The sequence below is a fragment of the Camelina sativa genome, chromosome 3 (assembly GCF_030686135.1).
Source record: "Camelina sativa cultivar CO46 ecotype springtype chromosome 3, ASM3068613v1".
NCBI lineage: Eukaryota > Viridiplantae > Streptophyta > Magnoliopsida > Brassicales > Brassicaceae > Camelina > Camelina sativa.
In genome coordinates, this window is record NC_141882.1 from 26,938,170 (window position 1) to 26,955,240 (window position 17,071).

A 17,071-nucleotide genomic window follows, 5' to 3' on the forward strand; every position below is an offset into this window, starting at 1 on the left:
AATACACTAACCTATTGTGTGTATGTAAAAATGTGTAATATTTACTCGTTTGGCAAAAAAAATGTATAATATTTTAGTCATGTAGTCATGTCCTTTTAATTGAAAGATCTTTTAATTTGTTCTCATATAACATTAAATTGCATAAGAAACTAAAACCATATAGTATATTATTCCACACATACATAAATAATATTTATATATTTGGGGATAAAATGTTTTAATGTAATTTATAACTAAACAAATTATTTTTTACCTAACATAGTAACATATATCTAATCTACAAAAAAAGAAAGAACTATATGCATTTTTTGTTGCTAATAATATTTCCTTCAAACAATATTTACAAAATGTTATAAGATTCGTTTGGAAATAATATTGAAGCAAAGACCCTATATTAGTTTGATGTAACCAAAGACCCTATATTAACATACTAGATTTAGACCCGTGCTACAACACGGTTGGAAAAATGTTATTATCACCTATATATTATACATGTTATTGTTTATAATAATATTTGGATGCAACTCATACAATAAATATCTGTGGTAAATATAACTCGTGGAATGTTAACATATTATGTACGGTTTATATTATTAATTTTGAATTTTAGTTTATTAAAAATGGTTTTTTTTGTTGTTGTATTAGTTTTTTTATAACATGTGTATTGTAAGTTTTTAAATATGAATATTGGTCCGAAATGAATATATATGGATCTTTTCAATATTTAGATTTTATAATGGGCCATATGTTGGTTATAAAAAAATAAAAATCTATGTATAATAATCAAATTTGGGCCTATCTTGTTTAGAAAAGCATATGGGTTACTAATGTTTTTAAAACAATGATCTGATTAGAAAAAAGGAAAGTATCTTATCCTTTAAAACTTTCTCGAAAAGAGAGAAATCGGGAATGTTTTTGGACAAACCATCACCCACCAATTTATCTGGAAAACCAGAAGGCGTTTGTGTTTCAGTTTCCAAATACGCATGGTTGATTCGATCAATTTATTGGATCTTATTCTTTTCCGATTGTTGAAGGTGGGTGAGGTCAGGTGTGGGATGATGCTCTAAGGTTATATTCTTCGCTGTCAGTAAGCAAATTCAAATTGCTTTTCCTATCTTCTCCTATCAGTTATGTATTCTAATTTATAAATCACTAACCCGTTAGATGATCCAATTGTTACTTCGATTTTTTGTATAATCGAAAACTCTGTTTTTTAAACTGTAGAATCCGGATCGTCGTTTTCTCAAAAAGCTATATGTATTGGCGTTTCTTAAATTTTATATCATTTATTTGTACTAACACGATTTTGTATATTCTACAGGTTTGTATATACTGCGCTTTCTGATGAACATCCATGGAAATCGTTAATATCGTATGAAAACAATGCTTTAGGAGTAAATGGAATCTACATATATTCTTCTAGGTAGAAGATAAGTATTCTAGCTTTTTTATTAAGAATCTATAGTTTTAGTTTCATCATAAGTTGGTTTATCAATTACGACACTATGGATGAGGAAAATAGTGTTGATATAGAAACTAATATCATTTGATATTTTCTTCTGCAGGTTTTGATGGTAATCAAGTCAATCAGAATGATCAGACATTAAGACAGAGTTCATAGATAACCCGTTTTTCTTCTTCGATAAAGAGGTTAGTACTTGAAATGATCCAATTGTTTTTGTTTATTATATAATAATTATGAAGAAAATAATGGAGAAATGTTTAAACATAGTTGCTAATTTAAATCGAAAAATAATGAGAAAATAAAGAGTTGTTTTATAAAATTTATTGTATGAGAAACAATATCTTTGCTTCAAAATTACAATCACTCCTGAGCTGGTATAAAAGCCTTCTGTATATGAAAGTTATATGTAACATAATTAGTAAAATCATAAAAATCATAAAAGACATGAATTATTAATAAAACTGTTACCTTTTAATATCAAGTAGTGGAATCTGTTGATCTTTTTTTCTAGAAAAGATTTTGGAAGACTTCTTTAAAAACAACATTCTTTGTTGTTTGTTGTGGTCGTCCTTCTATGTCGGTAATGAGAATCTTCAAACCAGTTTTACTTTAAACTCTAGACATGGCGACATACAATTGACCATGTGAGAAAACTGGTCTAGGTAGAAAAATTTCCACACGTTGTAGTGTCTGCCCTTGACTCTTGTTGATAGTCATAGCAAAAGCTGCACCTAAAAGAAATTGCCTACGCCTCATTTTAAATGGATATCTGGCATCTGATGGCGTGATTAGCATCCTAGGAATAAAAACTATCTTTCCAACTCTATTACATGTAATAACCCTAGCTTCAATCACATGATCTGCCATTTGAGTGATCTGTAGCCTTGTTCCATTGCATAGCCCTTTAGATGGGTCAATGTTCCTAATCAACATTACCGGACAACCTATTTTTACTCGCAAACAATGGTTAGGCAACCCAGAAACTTTTATACCATTCAAAAAATCTGGAGAGTAAACTGGATTGTTTGTAGAACTCTTGTCAGAAGGATCAATACTGTCTGAGCTTAAATATACTCTTTCATCACCTACATATAAATCACACAATTTTTTTTCAACTTATACATGACTGTTTCAATTTAGATTATAGAATATACTTACTAAATAACTGCAGGAACACTTACCATTCAACATTGATAGCATTCGTTCATTGATTGAGTTGATATCCTCATTTGTTGGACATAAAATAGCTCTTCTTTGAAAAAATGTTGGATCCTCTTCATTCATGAAAGAACTACCATATACTGACTCTATAATTGTGTCGTTGGGATATATTCCTTGAGTAATTAAAAATTCTTGCGGAATATCAATTTCTGCTACACCATCGTTAGGCTGTGAAATTTTACCATCACCCACATCTAGAATCCACCTTGAGAATTCTTCAATATCCTTTTTCTCTGATTCCGGTATGTTTGCTAGAAGCCTCATGTTCTTTGTTAGTTTCAAAACCTTGACATGCTCCCATAGATATGAAGAGTTTAATGCAGCAAAAACAATTTCTTCTCTACCAGCACCATTAATCACAAACAATATTTGTCTGAAATCACCTCCAAATACAATGACTTTTCCTCCGAACGGTTTGTCTTCACAATTCATTATATCTCTCAAACTACGATCCAAAGACTCGAAACAATACTCGCTCATCATTGGTGCCTCATCCCAAATAATTAGTTTTGCTCTTTCAACTAACTCACCAAGATCTGTGCCTCTAGAAATATTACATACAGATGACTCATCAGGATTTATTGGGATCCCAAACCTAGAGTGTGCAGTTCGTCCACCATCGAGAAGCAATGCAGCTATACCACTTGAAGCCACATTTAATGCAATATCTCCTTTAGATCTTATAACAGAACTTAGGAGTTTCCATAGAAACGTTTTACCAGTTCCCCCAAAACCGTAAACAAAAAATGCTCCTCCTCTATTTTTACAAACAGCATCAATGATCTCAGTATATATCTCAGTTTGCTCTGAAGTAGTCATAGATAACCATTCATCATGCTTAACTTTCAATTCTGGATTGTTGTGCTTCAATTCTTCTAGCAGAAATTGATTGACCTTCTCTACCTCTTCCATATCAACTTGAGGCATTTGTTTCCATTTCTTAAGAGATGCACCATTTATGATAAGCAACTTTTCTATTTCTTGTAAAACAAATTTTTCTTTATCATCGTCACTGATAATAAGATATGCACAATAAATTTAATAATATAAGTCAAATAACAGTTTTGGTACTATAATCAAGAATAAAAACAATATAAGTTTAAGTAGGTTGCATTTTCATAAAACATGAATATTTGTTACCTGGATTCTTCAACTCATGTCTTTTTTTCCGCTCAATATCCTCTGATAGAATTCTCCAACTTTCTTTCCATACAATCTCTGGTTTGCTTAAACTTGCTGATAGAAGCATGATGACAAAAAGCCTTCGGACATATTTTCCTGAGCACCAAAGGTTTGCTTCTTTAATACTATTGATGTATTCTTGGTCATCATCAAGTAATCCAAGCGCAAAAACTGCATCTCTGTAAGAGCTATAGACCACACCATTAACTGTTTTTAGATCCATATGATTTCTTGGACCTCTTCGGATGTTGAAGAGGATTCTCAAATAATAAGAATCCTCTATAGCACGTGGAACAAAATTAATTCTACCAATAGCAAATCCTCTTTCTCTTGGACTGAATTTTTTCTCTTTATTATTCCACGTGAAATGATTTGAATCCTCATATAGAAGTGTTTTGGGATCGACAACCTTTTTTCTCCTTTTTCTCATTTGAACGATTAAAGGAATTTAGGTTCTTCATATTAAGCTTAAACCATGCTAAAAACTGAGTCATCTGATTACCTAATCTCTCCATCACGGCTTCAATTGTCTCTCCTTCTTTGATTACAACAGGCTGCAGACCCTCTTCGTGGAAAGTAAGTTTAACAACAGGTGTTGTCCGATGATGGATAGGAAATTTAAAAATTCTCCACATAGCTTCACATGCTGAAACGTATCTGGAAAAATTAAAAATCTTAGCTTATAGAATTGTACACTAAAAATTTAGAAATGTAGATGTTGAAAAGTGTTTGAATATACCTGTAATCAAAATAATCTTGAACTTCATCGACTTCCTTTTCGTTTGTAGTCGCTCCACCATTCAGATTCATTTCAACATCTGCATCCTTTCTATGTGGTTCAACAGTCACAGTAACACGGTCATGTCCTTTGTGGTTATATTTGAAGAGATATTTAATTGAACCTGATTGGTTGCACCATTCCACATTAATGTGAGCACGGTAACGAAGAGATAGCTTCTCATTGTATGGAATGACATAACGGTTATCGCATTTGAAACCATTCTTCTCTATATAACCTCCGTTTTTCCGCATTCTATAAACTGGAAATCCTTCTTTATCCACCTTAGTAGTGTTGTTAAAGTTTTTTGGGAAAAACTTAGTACATTTACCATCGACCATACATGGTGAATTTGGATTAGCAGCTCCACATGGTCCATGAACCATACAGTCTTTAACAACTTGATACAGCTCTGGTTTCTTCTCTTTATCTAGAATCTCGGCAGATATAATCTTATCAATATCTTCAGATGTTGTAAACTTACAACTTGAATGCATAAATAATAATATGTGAGCATGAGGAAGTCCTCTTTTCTGGAATTCAATTTTGTACATGGCTGCAGTGAAAGAAAAGTAAATAAGTCAGAATTAGATAAACAAACCCCTTAGCCAAAACGCACAAAGTAGTATAATTTAAATTACCTGAAACCGTCTTCCCAATTATATGCTTAACTATTAGATCGTCCATTAGCCTGTCAAGTATCATCTTGAAAATCCGGCATATAATATATGGTCTATCATCAGGCCTCAAATTGCGTTTCTTGCATAATCTAACTATCTCATGCCACTTTGGATTGCATGTAAAGGTTATAAAAAAATCTGGAAAACCGTAATGTTTGCATATAGCCATTGCATCCAAATAATTTTGTGTAATGTACCTTGGTCCACCTGTAAAGGATGGTGGGAGAGTCACTCTTTTGCCTTGGTTTTGTAGATCATTGTTACCGGAGGAAGCTGTCTTCTGAACTGTTTCAATATTTGTAGTCCTGAACTTGATTTGATTTTTTTTTAATATAGCACAACCTATTTGACTCGATCATTGTGAAAGCATCAACCACAAACTGTTGCAGCAAGCGCTTAGACCTTAGCAAAACATGTTTTTCATTTTATCTTTCATGAAGTCTATACGCAAAAACTTGTCTCATACTGACATCTTCTTGCTCCTTTTCTCCACGACCAGATGTTTTACTTTCTTTATACCAAGCCTATAACCATCTTCTCCATATGGAATCAATAGAGGATATTGCAGTGCTAGATAGGCTACATGCAGTTCATGTATTCTTTTTAGCTTTGCAGAGTGTTCTTGTAAAACGATATCACGTTTATCCATATCTTCATGAAAATCCCCTGGTATTAAAGCTGCGACTTCGGATGCTGTTGGCATATTGTATACCCTTCCATCACCTGTGCGTTTAGCAATAATCCTCATGTGAAAACTTTCTTCATCATTAGTATTAAATCTGTCTCTGGCAGACCTAAATGCCTCAACATGTGGGTTTATCTTGTTGAGTAGCTTGATGATACTTTCAATGATTTCCTTTCTGAATTTTTGTTTTCCTTGGCCATTATCATTATCTTTCCCCTTACTGTAGGATATAATGAATTTGTATATTTTATTAGATGATAGTGCAAACTCAAACAATGGTATACCAAAATTAGGAAAGACAAAACTTTACTTTAACGATTAAATACCTCATTATGTTCATTCTGTTATCCACTTCATTTGCAGTGTCGATAATGTAGAGCTGTAGAAACTTTGGTATTTCACCAGGTTTTGGTTTTAAAGCACCCATTAGATGGTAGTTCTCACCTTGCAATGCAAAAATTTGAGGCCCACGTCCTTTTGGAACACAATGATCAACTCTGCCACCAATGGATGTAAATGAGAAAATCATGTTGTAAGCTCTTATGTTCTCTTTAAAGTTTTTGGCGAATTCATCATCTCCCTTAAGCATTAGCCACAACAATTCAGGAGACTCTTTAAGTGGGGGTAATACAATTAGGCCTTGCATACAACATCCTGAAAAGGTTGGATTTTTAGGGGTCCTCCTCTTGTTTAGTCGTTCTCCATACCAAAAGATTGCACCACAGTGTTGACAACTATAGTCTGGATCACCCTCATCAACATAAGCTGATTATTTAAAGAAAAGATAATTATTAGTTTAGAGAAGTAGACAAACTAATTTATTTTATTACTGATCTGATAATTGATTAGTTTTATATTACCTGTTTCGATTGATTTGTTAACCTTGGTGGGTATTGGAGTTTTGGTCCCAAAAACCTTTTCTATACTTTTCTCTAAAAGTGTAAGGATGTCATAATGTTCTTTGGCCTGATTTATCTCTTCATCTGAAATCTTCTCATTTCTTCCAATCATATCGATTTCCTCCAAAGAAGTTTCACTACTTGTATATTCCTGGCTACTACAGTAAAATTCATGATGGTAATCATCTTCTGGATCTTCTGTTAAAGGTAAATAAGTTGAGGCTTAATTAGTAAAATGTTATGGTAAAGAATATGAGGAATAGAACATAAAGATCTTGAGGTATAATTTTCAATTGCATTTGTAATTGATATTTTACCTGAATCGTAATCATGAAACTCTAGCATTTCAGAATCCTCATTTGTGTCTGTCATTACTCCAACATGCTCATTATCAACTCTTCTTTTATTTCCGTGATTATGAATGAAAAGATCTTTTCTGTTTACACTATTGAACTGTGTCTGATTACCTATGATGTGGATAAAGTTCAAATGTTACTGTGAATAAATTGATTTAGATGTTAGATAATCAGTTGACTGCATATCTAACCTGCAAAATTTGCACTATCTGTTTGATTTGCAGGTGTATTTGGTGTAAGAGCTCTAAACAATCCACCTGTTCAAAAATCATGTAAGTATTTCTTGCTATCAAAATGTATCATAGGCTAATGAGTATTAACTTTTCTAATTGTATACTTATATTTAATTAACATTTATTTGCGGATTTGATTACATTATTCTAAATTACTCTTGTAGGATTGGATAATGTTTCATTGATGAGGATAGCGTCGTTCAAGATCATGTCATCAAGAAGCTAAGGACTTGAGTTAATGAGTTATGAAAGGTAAATTGACCACCTCCTAGAGTAATATTTTTTGATATAACTTATATGTCTTTTGAAAAATTTGTCAAGTATCCCCCTTTTATTATTCCACGACAGTTTAGAGAAAAACTCAAAAAGTAAAAAAATGTTAAAAATAATAAGATACGATCTGAAAGCGGAATATTTTGGTGGTATGTATAGAGTAATGATTACAATATAATTGCTCCACACACACCCCCAAGTTTATTTAAATAAAATAGGAAATAAACACATGCTCAACCCGAAACACGGTTATTTGACCACATCCACCATGGATTTAAACATCCTTTTGCTCGGCTATCTTTTCAATCTTAACTTTCTTCAGCATGATTTGTTCCAGTTTTTGATTACCATCTGCTTCATTGTCAGCTACAGCTTGTATTTTTTGCATGAGATTGGTACCATCAACAGCCTTCTGTTCAAGATCTATAATCTCTTCGTCCACAATTCCCTTGCATTTTTTTTGGTTTGTGGATGACTGATTTGATCCGTCACCTGAATCTTCCTTTCGTTTAGATGAGGGAGTAGACACCAAATTCATTGTGCAGTCTGATTTCTCGGAACTATTAGTAAGCATTAAAACCTGGAATCATATTAAATATAACCATTAGTTTGAGCAAGGTTCTTCCTCTATAAAACTATCAACTACATATAACTTGAGGTAATCACGTAACTACCTGGTCTATAGAACTGATTGTAGATAGTTCCATAGGGCCTTGTGAATGGCTAGCACATGAATTATCATTCAAGTTGTGAATTGGTAGCACTTCTTCTACCTTGTACTCATCATTACTTCCAGTTATATTGTCTTTCGCGATTGAGATGACAAATTGATGTTTTTGCCCTATAAATTTAGTAAGCACAGCAGGTAAATAGCATGGGTCTTGAATCTGAAAAGTTAAACACTAACATTTAAGTGACGTTTGTATTAAAAAACATTTATTATTCTACTATTATGTTTCAGCAAGATTAAGGTCTTATTATACCTCATGACCGCAGCTTTCCATTACTTCAGATACTTCTTGCCCAATGATTTCTTGTGCAGTACTATCAAATAAGAATATCTTCGCCTCACCTGTGCTGTCCTTTATTAGCAAATGTAGCCAGTATCTGTATAAGTTAAAAGGATTAGTATATTCTAATTTAAGATTCTATTATCCAATTATTTGGCAAATAAAAAGTAGTTACCTTAAAACAACTTCAGTGACCTCTTTTCTGCATTTTTGACACCAATAGACTTGTTTCTTATTAGGGTATTTAGTTTTTTTCTTTGTTACCTTTTTTTGCAACTAAAATGACCGTAGTAATACCATGACCAGTCAGTGTCAAATCCCATGATTGAGCACATGATGCGAACATTTTCAGGCTGTTGTCATAAAACTTGCATTAGAATATCTAAACACATGTTTATTAATGAGAAACGATTAATGGAATTCACCCTCACCTCATAAGAGTCACGAAGCTCTGATATAGTTTTCCACGGAAGCAGATTTGCCATTGCATCAGTTATTTTCCGGGAATTAAATTTCGGTTTAGGTCCCAACATGGATAAGGCAAGACCATCCGAAGGTAACCTGAGATATATTCCATTATTGTTACTTCTTAAACAACGAATGTGATCAAAATTTTAAGGATCTTGAAAATACTTACAAAATTTTGAAATCCACTGCCTCTGGTATGTCAGGGTTAAACCATACATCAGATGCATCAAAAGAAGTGGTCAAACTCCTCACACCTATTACAAAATGGACATAAAAGAGTAGTAAATCCACTAAATCCACATTAGGGAGTTACTAACATTATAAGATGTGACTATTGCTAACCTTTATACTCTACTATTTTGCCCCATCGAATTAAACAAATGACCGTCCCACCAATGTTTTCTTTAGATACTTCTTTCACTTGGTCGGCCCATTTTCCCCAAAGAGTACAGTTGAGGTAGTTATTCCTGTAACCGATTTTCACACAGATTTGCATTATAATGTTATGTAGATTTTTTGATTTTTTAGTAATACGTCTATAGTATTTCTAATGGATTGACTTACTCAGCATCTCATAATTGGAAATCAATCTTTTTCCTGTGGGTTCAAGAGACACCAAGAAGCTCTATGTCTCTCACGTTCACCAACTGTCTAATAACATCTACATTTACAAAATCGAAGATTACTTTGAAATATAACTAATTGAAATCAATAGTAATACATAAGTAAATAATAAGGAAGGGCACCATTGTTAATTTTGTTAAAATTAACCAAATCAAGCCAAATATTATTGGACATAGGATCTGAAGGAGAAATTTCTGTTGTATACAGAAATTTTATTTTGTAAGGATTGATGGTGGATCGATATTGTCTAGTGACCTTAGTGACAGAAAATTCCTCAATGACTTTCCAATCCTCTTTAGTGAGATGTTTCTTAAATTTCGAAACATCATCTTTCTTCACCGCTGCTTGAATCTTGTTACCCTATAGTAATAAGTATCAATATAAAAGATTGTCAATGAATATTGAATACTACTCTCAAGAAATCAGATGATAGTAATGAGAATAAATAAGTAGGTTACTTACATTTTGATCCGAGAGAACCATCTCAAAATACATACCAACATCCTTGTTGTAATGTGTCCAAGTATGCAGTATTTTAGCTCGAATACACCATGAATTCTTGTATGGCTTGAGATTGTTTAGCATGGTAAACTGAGAAAGTATCGTCATTCTTCTGTTTTCTTAAAATCTCTGAATATACGTAATGAAAGTCGATTAGCTTTACTTATATACAAAGTAAGATTTTCTTGAGGATTTTTTTTCTTTAGTTAAAGAATACGATATCAGAGATTTTGTATGATATTGTTAAATTATTAAGATTTTATTCCTTTTTTTATTCATATTATTATACCTTTGCTTAACTTTCTAAATACCTTTGGTTATTAATAAATTTGTGGGAAATATACAATTGGAATATTGAGTTTAGAGATTTTAGGTAACGACATGATAAAGGACGATTTGATTTGTTAATCAAATATTTTGAAGTATATATTTTGGAATATTTAAGATAAACTGTTTGGTGGAAGATTTACTTGAATAATCTTGTTAACCATTTGGTGAAATATTTTATTAGTTACGAAAGTTATATGTAGTTGTGAAGGTGTAACCGTTTATTAATATTTCGTTTTTGGAATTAATGTATAACCTATAACCTATATGCGTAACATATTACTAACCATTTATTAATAATGTAAAGTCTACAAAAACTAAGTCGTGTACTTCCGTTTTATTAAAAGGGATGTCAATAAAAAGAATTAAAAAAAAAACATGATGCGGTGGCTTTCTCTATTCATTAAAACACTCGGCAATTACCATTTCCAGTTTAGCCGACGAGTGTCAATCCTAAAAAGCAAACGACCCGTTGAGTTATCCCAACCCGACTTCACTTACCCTAGAAGCCAAGATCGGCAAACATGGTAGAACCTCCAACAGGGAGAAGACATTATCCATGCATAGTTCCGATTTTGTAAGAACTCTTTTTTTTTCATTGAGTTTGTCACTTCTTAATTTGATTTGATTCTCTTCTATTTTGGTGAAAAGAAGTTTTTTGGATATTTTTGACTATATAATCCATATAACTATGTTCTCTGTCAATACAATTTCATTATTTTTTCAAAATTACATTCGTCTCCGTCTCTATTGGCAACTTAAGAGCAACCATTTGGATTTTTTTTTTCGGGGGCGCAAAGTTTCGCTGTTTATGAATTTTTGGATCGTAGATTTTGGGCTAAGTTGCTGATTTCTTCTTTGCTCATCTAGCTGCGAATTTTTATTCTACCCAACTGTAAAGTTTTTTTTTTAATTCTTCCTGAAGTTTCGGAGTAAGGCTGAGCTTTTTTTTTAATAAATTCTTCATTGCATATGTTTATTTATTATTGTGGCTCGCGAAAAAGCTTCTAAATTTTTCGTCTCTTTGATGCAAAGCTCCTAAAACACGGCTTATGGTTAATTGTGTTGAGATTTTTGTTCATGTAAGAGATATACTTGGTTTCCTAGAAGCTAGTATTTTTTACCCTGTATAATCATATACTTGTGATTCTCTTAGTATTATAACTATGTAGAAGATTAATACTGTTGTTTTTTAGTTATCTTTTAATTAGTTAGCAACTTGTTTCTAGGTCAGTGGCATCTTCTTCTCGAGGATTCGAGCAATACAAATCCGTGAGCTCTCTCACTGCTTGATGCTTTAGAATCCAAATTCTTTGATATGTCCCAATTCTTCATCGAATTGGAAATTTGAAGGGATCGATTGCTCATAGTATATTTGTTGGGTAATAACTGGTAGTGACACAACATCAGTTAGGCTTTCGGTATCTTCTTATAATTAAAAGAGGAGTACATTTTTTTAAATTAAAGAGATGATGTCATGTACCTGTCAAGGAATGCTGCTACTTTGGCTGGCTCTCTCTCTCTACACGCCTCTCAAGTTCATATCGATCTACCAACCCTCACATAAAAGGATAAGGAGGTAGTTGCTTCTAACCTCTAAATCTCAACAATCAGGTACATTCGAATATTAAATTCATATTTAAATTGCATGACTTCTCCTCTTGAATTTCAGAAACCGGCTCATCAGATCCTTTTAATACAGAAAAGTGATATTTGTACCCTGAAAATGACATAACAGTATGTTAGGTGTATGAACATGAATATTGCTGAATGTTTATGTATACAAAAATATAAGATCTTTATACTTACTTGGCATCATCGAGTACAATTTCATATGTCTTCCAGGTATGAAGAACCTGACTTGCACTATCTATGAAGTCTTGAAAGGCTTCGCATCTTAAGGTTTGTTTCGAAAATCTTATTTGACAAATAATTTATTTGACATCATTATTTGTTGGACATAAGATAGCTCTTTGCTGGAAAAACTCTGGATCATTTTTCTCATGCAAAATCTGTGAGGACCATGTCAAAGGTCTCTCCAAAAGCGGTGGTGTAAGTTTTCCAAGAGTGAAGGACTCGGACCTGCACTCTCCAAGATGTCTTCTAGGGCTTGACATCATTGAGGTAAGCAATTGCTTGCGCCATTAAGAAATACTAAAAGGACTTTGAGTTTTCGAAATTGATTGATGTGATGAGATTAGAATGACTATAGAATATATCTATTTATACTGAAGTTGGTAACATAGGGTTTCGTAGTGATTGAGTTGTGTTAATCTTCAATGGAAAGTGCGAAATCTTTGTATTCAATTTTGTATTGATTTTATGATATCAATTTAGGTATGTTCGATCTTTATTTATGTTTTTTAAGAAATTATGCTACTATGGAATTAGTTAATTGAGACCTTGATTATAAGTTGATTGGAGATTTAATATTTATAATTTCAATGATTTGCGTAAATTGATATGAACTGATTTATACATTTAATCTTAAGATTTAAAACCATCTATCGACTAATTAGAATATTTGTATTTTTGCAGATATGTAAAGCCAAGTAAGGCCCAATATGTTGTGAAACGGTGAAGCCCAAACTAAGTAAGAGAATACCTAAGTTATTGGATAGGAATTGATTATTGGGTGGGTATTCGGATAAAGACGCGGACCCTACTGATTAAATCGATTGATTGTATTTTTTAAGTCAATTTTGTCCTTCTTAATTTCAATAAAGTGTCTCCTTTAGTAATAATTGAGTGGCAATTTGAGTAAATAGATTAGGGATTTTAGACATTCTCCTATTTGTACTTCTCTTTTAATTATAATAAGATTCTTGGAGATCACCCAAAGGTGGATCATTGAAAATAGTTAATAATATGAAAATGTTGTAAAACACTTGTGGACTCCATGGACCGGCCCGCTCACAGTCCGTTAGGACATGGCCTTACGGCCCATTTACTGTCCGCACATGTACGGCCCATCGGCCATTGCTTCGCGGCCCATGGCCTTTCTTATGTACTCTATTGCTTTATGGGCTTTAGCCCTTGTACTCTACTATATATATGTAACCTCATTCGATTATCATTAATGAGAACAAGAGATTTCATCCTTCAACTCTCTAGTTTCATAACACGTTATCAGCACGATAGCCTCTAAGGCCAGCTGAGAAAACCCTAACCCTAAAACCTAAAAGCAGCCGCCGTTTCTCTCCTCCCTAAAACCCTAAAACCCTAATCGGCCGCCGCCTCTATCTCTTACCCTAAAACCCTAAAAACCGCCGCCCAAATTCGGCGATCATCTTCCGTCCGTGTACGCGGCCAGTCCGGGGTAAGTTCATGTTCGAAGATCCAGTACGCGGCAAGTTCCGGCGATCAGCTTCGGCGATCAGCTTCCGTCCGTTTTGGATCCAGTACGCGGCAAGTTCCGGGGCAAACTCAGAGATCTCTCGGTGATAATCCAAAACTCTCGGTGATTACTCCATGTTTGGAATCCATCATCGTTCGCGGTTCGCAGTTCCTGACGTTCGCGGTTCGCGGTTCCTGACGTTCGCGGTTCGCGGTTCCTGACGTTCGCGGTTCCTGACGATAGCAGTTCGCGGTTCCGGCCGAGAGCGGTACGTAGGCGGTACGAGGATCTGTCCGAGAGCAGTCCGAGAGCAGTTCGAGAGTGGTACGAGGATTGGGTTGATAGCGGTTCTAATCGAGGTTCGTGAGTGAAATCTGAGGTCTTTAGCTCCCAGATCAAAACCAGTCAGACCCTAATTGGTGAAAGGTAAAATAAAGTCTAACCCTCTTAGAACCATATAATCGAATCTGAACCCTAACAGCTATTGAACCATAAGACATCCAAGTATACAAACAAACAAATCTTAAGAGTTCTATTCTTGTAAAACTTTAAAATCGGTTGCATAGGACTGTTAGATTGTTTGTGAATTGCACCAAAAGATATCAAGCTTGAATTTGGTTGATTGATTATTATTGCTTGATTGATTGTTGCATAAGAACCTAGAACTAAATTTGATAGATTCATAAGATGTTAATCAAACTGTTCTAGGAGATTTAAAACTTGGTTGTTCATGCATCATAATGAAATCAAATTATGCATAGGGTATTAAGAGAACCATAAATTGCATAAATTGTTAAAATTGTATGAACCTTAAAATCGAATTGGATAGACTTGTTTTAGGATTGTTGAAATCGGATCCTTAAAACATAGAAACAATTTAGGATCAATTATAATATAATTTGTTCTTGTAAATTAAGAAAAATTTTAGATCCTAAAACTATGAAATTCGAAAATCATAGATCTGTTCTAGGTTGCTAGAACAATCAGGATAACTTCCAAATTTAATTTGGTAATTATCCTAAAATTTAAATAAAATATTTCCTAAAACTTGTCTTAATCCTAAACTGAAAAGGAAAACTTAAGAAAAGGAAATCTTATCTAGAAAAAGGAAATTATTGCATGCATGCTAGTTCCTATCTAGGTTTGTTGTTCATGCATATTAAGCCACGAAATTGAGTAGAATAAAGGCATGTTTCGGTCTCAAATACCGCATGACCTAAGTTTGAAATTATAAGTAAAGGCAAGGCATGTTTCGGTCTTAAATACCGCATGACCTAAGACTAAAATGATTCCATGGTTCGGTCTTAAACACCGCATGGCATGATCCAAATGAATTACATGGTTCGGTCTTAAAAATCGCATGATATAATCGGGTGCATGTTTTGTAAAGTCAAAGTACCTATGTGAGTGTATTAAGGTTGCACTAAAAGAATAAATGTAAGGCAATTTTGCATACACACCATCACCTTGCTGAGAGTCTCAAGGACCAAGTACCATACCATTGAGAATCTTATTGACCTTTGGACAGAGTTGAAAAACAATATGGACACCAATAGATGGTGCTCCTACCAAAGGCTCAATTCGAAAAACCTAAGGATCCAGGAATTCCAATCCATGGATGAGTATAACTCAGAGCTTTTAAGATTGTCTCAATCCTAAGGTTGTGTGGTACTGAAGTCACGGAGAGAGAGTTACTAGAGAAGACTTTGTCTACTTTTAGTACTCACAATATAGTACTTCAACAACAGTACCATGAAAATGAGCTGTTGATGAATAGTGCTATGAGATCTCCCGGTACAACCCCATTACCGGAAAAAGAGCCCAAAGAGACCAACTACGTCCACAGAAAAAGACACTATGGCCATGGCCGTGGTGGCAGAGGACGTGGTGGTCGTTGGGGCCAGGCAAGCCGTTTTGATGGTTACGGCCGTAGTAGCCGTGGCCGCGGTGGTAGGGGCCATGGGTCCTTTAAACCGCAAATCAAGGCTAAATCGGTTTGTCACCGATGTGTAAATGAAAAGTGCAATGAAACTCACAAGGTTGACATGACAAAGAAAAATCCTAAAGAGCCTAAAGAGCCAAAGAGACTAATGAGTCTATCTATGTCCATAGAGACAAGTATGGCCGTGGCCGAGGAAGAAGTGGGCATGGTGGTCCTGGTCGTGGGACTTACCAAAGACATAATTATGATGGTCAAGGCTATAGAAACCGATTAGGCTTCGGCCGTGGTCGGGGTAAAGGCCGCGGGTTATCTAAACCCGCAATATAAGACCATGTCCACTTGTAATAATAATTATGGTATAGAAAACCATAAGATAGAGACATGCAAAACTCCTAAATTGGATTATGAGATTTTGATTGCCTAAAGAAAAATATTTAAACTCATGTGGTGTATTAATTTAATTTCTATGCTTTTGAATTTGATTGAATTATTATTTTGATTTAAATCCAATTATTTTATTTCCTTTAATATATATTAAAACATAAATCCTTGTCCATTATTGGAAATGGTTAAGGACAAGAAAATAAGTGTGGTGGATAGTGGATTAAGCCACACAAAGCCAATATTAGCAATGATAAGCGGGTATAGCAAGCCTAAGTAAAGGCTACGGCCAGGCATATATTTTATGGCACACATTTTGAACTAAGTGTTGCATTATAATCACCCAGCTCTAAGAGAAGCTTATTGAGCTTTAAGGACATTCATTTGAATGGTTTCCATATTGAAATAAAGGGTGAAGGAAACCAAGAGTTCCTATATATATTACTAAAATCACCCAAGGATCTAAAGAGAATCCTAGAAGTCTATACCTTGCACTAGCCACTGGTTTTTACCATGCTAAGATTAATATAATAGAGGCTAATATGGCAATGGACGAAATGTTCAATAATTCACTTTATGGCATGACCGGATTGGCCATCCGTGTTTCTAACATGATGCGTATGTTGATATTAAATAAAATTGGCACACTCCTAAGAGAGAGAAGAGTTATCCCTACAATCTCACGTGTGTAGCATGTACACAAGGG

General features: G+C 34.0%; 1 protein-coding gene, 1 long non-coding RNA gene and 1 pseudogene across 2 annotated transcripts; 1 reads left to right on the plus strand and 2 right to left on the minus strand.

Annotated features, from left to right (window-relative positions):
• The first annotated feature begins 843 nt into the window (after positions 1 to 843).
• On the plus strand, positions 844 to 7,839 carry LOC147947742 (uncharacterized). The gene is made up of 5 exons (XR_015587319.1): positions 844 to 1,090; positions 1,325 to 1,426; positions 1,569 to 1,653; positions 7,494 to 7,541; positions 7,667 to 7,839. It is a non-coding gene; the product is annotated as an uncharacterized LOC147947742 (long non-coding RNA).
• On the minus strand, positions 1,976 to 5,354 carry LOC147947743 (uncharacterized; annotated as a pseudogene).
• Positions 7,840 to 8,049: 210 nt separating the features above from the next.
• Positions 8,050 to 10,486, minus strand: LOC147947744 (uncharacterized). The gene is made up of 10 exons (XM_087507430.1): positions 10,340 to 10,486; positions 10,133 to 10,237; positions 9,898 to 9,914; positions 9,596 to 9,720; positions 9,423 to 9,507; positions 9,217 to 9,346; positions 9,050 to 9,138; positions 8,759 to 8,882; positions 8,450 to 8,662; positions 8,050 to 8,355 (listed from the first exon to the last, which is right to left on the minus strand). Exons 1-10 carry the CDS (start codon positions 10,484 to 10,486, stop codon positions 8,050 to 8,052), a joined length of 1,341 nt encoding a protein of 446 aa, XP_087363556.1.
• Between the last annotated feature and the right edge of the window lie 6,585 nt (positions 10,487 to 17,071).

Coding starts and splice junctions, on each gene's coding strand:
- LOC147947744 (XM_087507430.1), bottom strand. CDS start 10,486: ATGACGATACTTTCTCAGTTTACCATGCTAAACAATCTCAAGCCATAC. Junction 10,238..10,339: donor TGGTTCTCTCGGATCAAAAT/GTAAGTAACCTA, acceptor TTATTACTATAG/GGTAACAAGATTCAAGCAGC. Junction 9,508..9,595: donor CAAAATAGTAGAGTATAAAG/GTTAGCAATAGT, acceptor ATTTTGTAATAG/GTGTGAGGAGTTTGACCACT.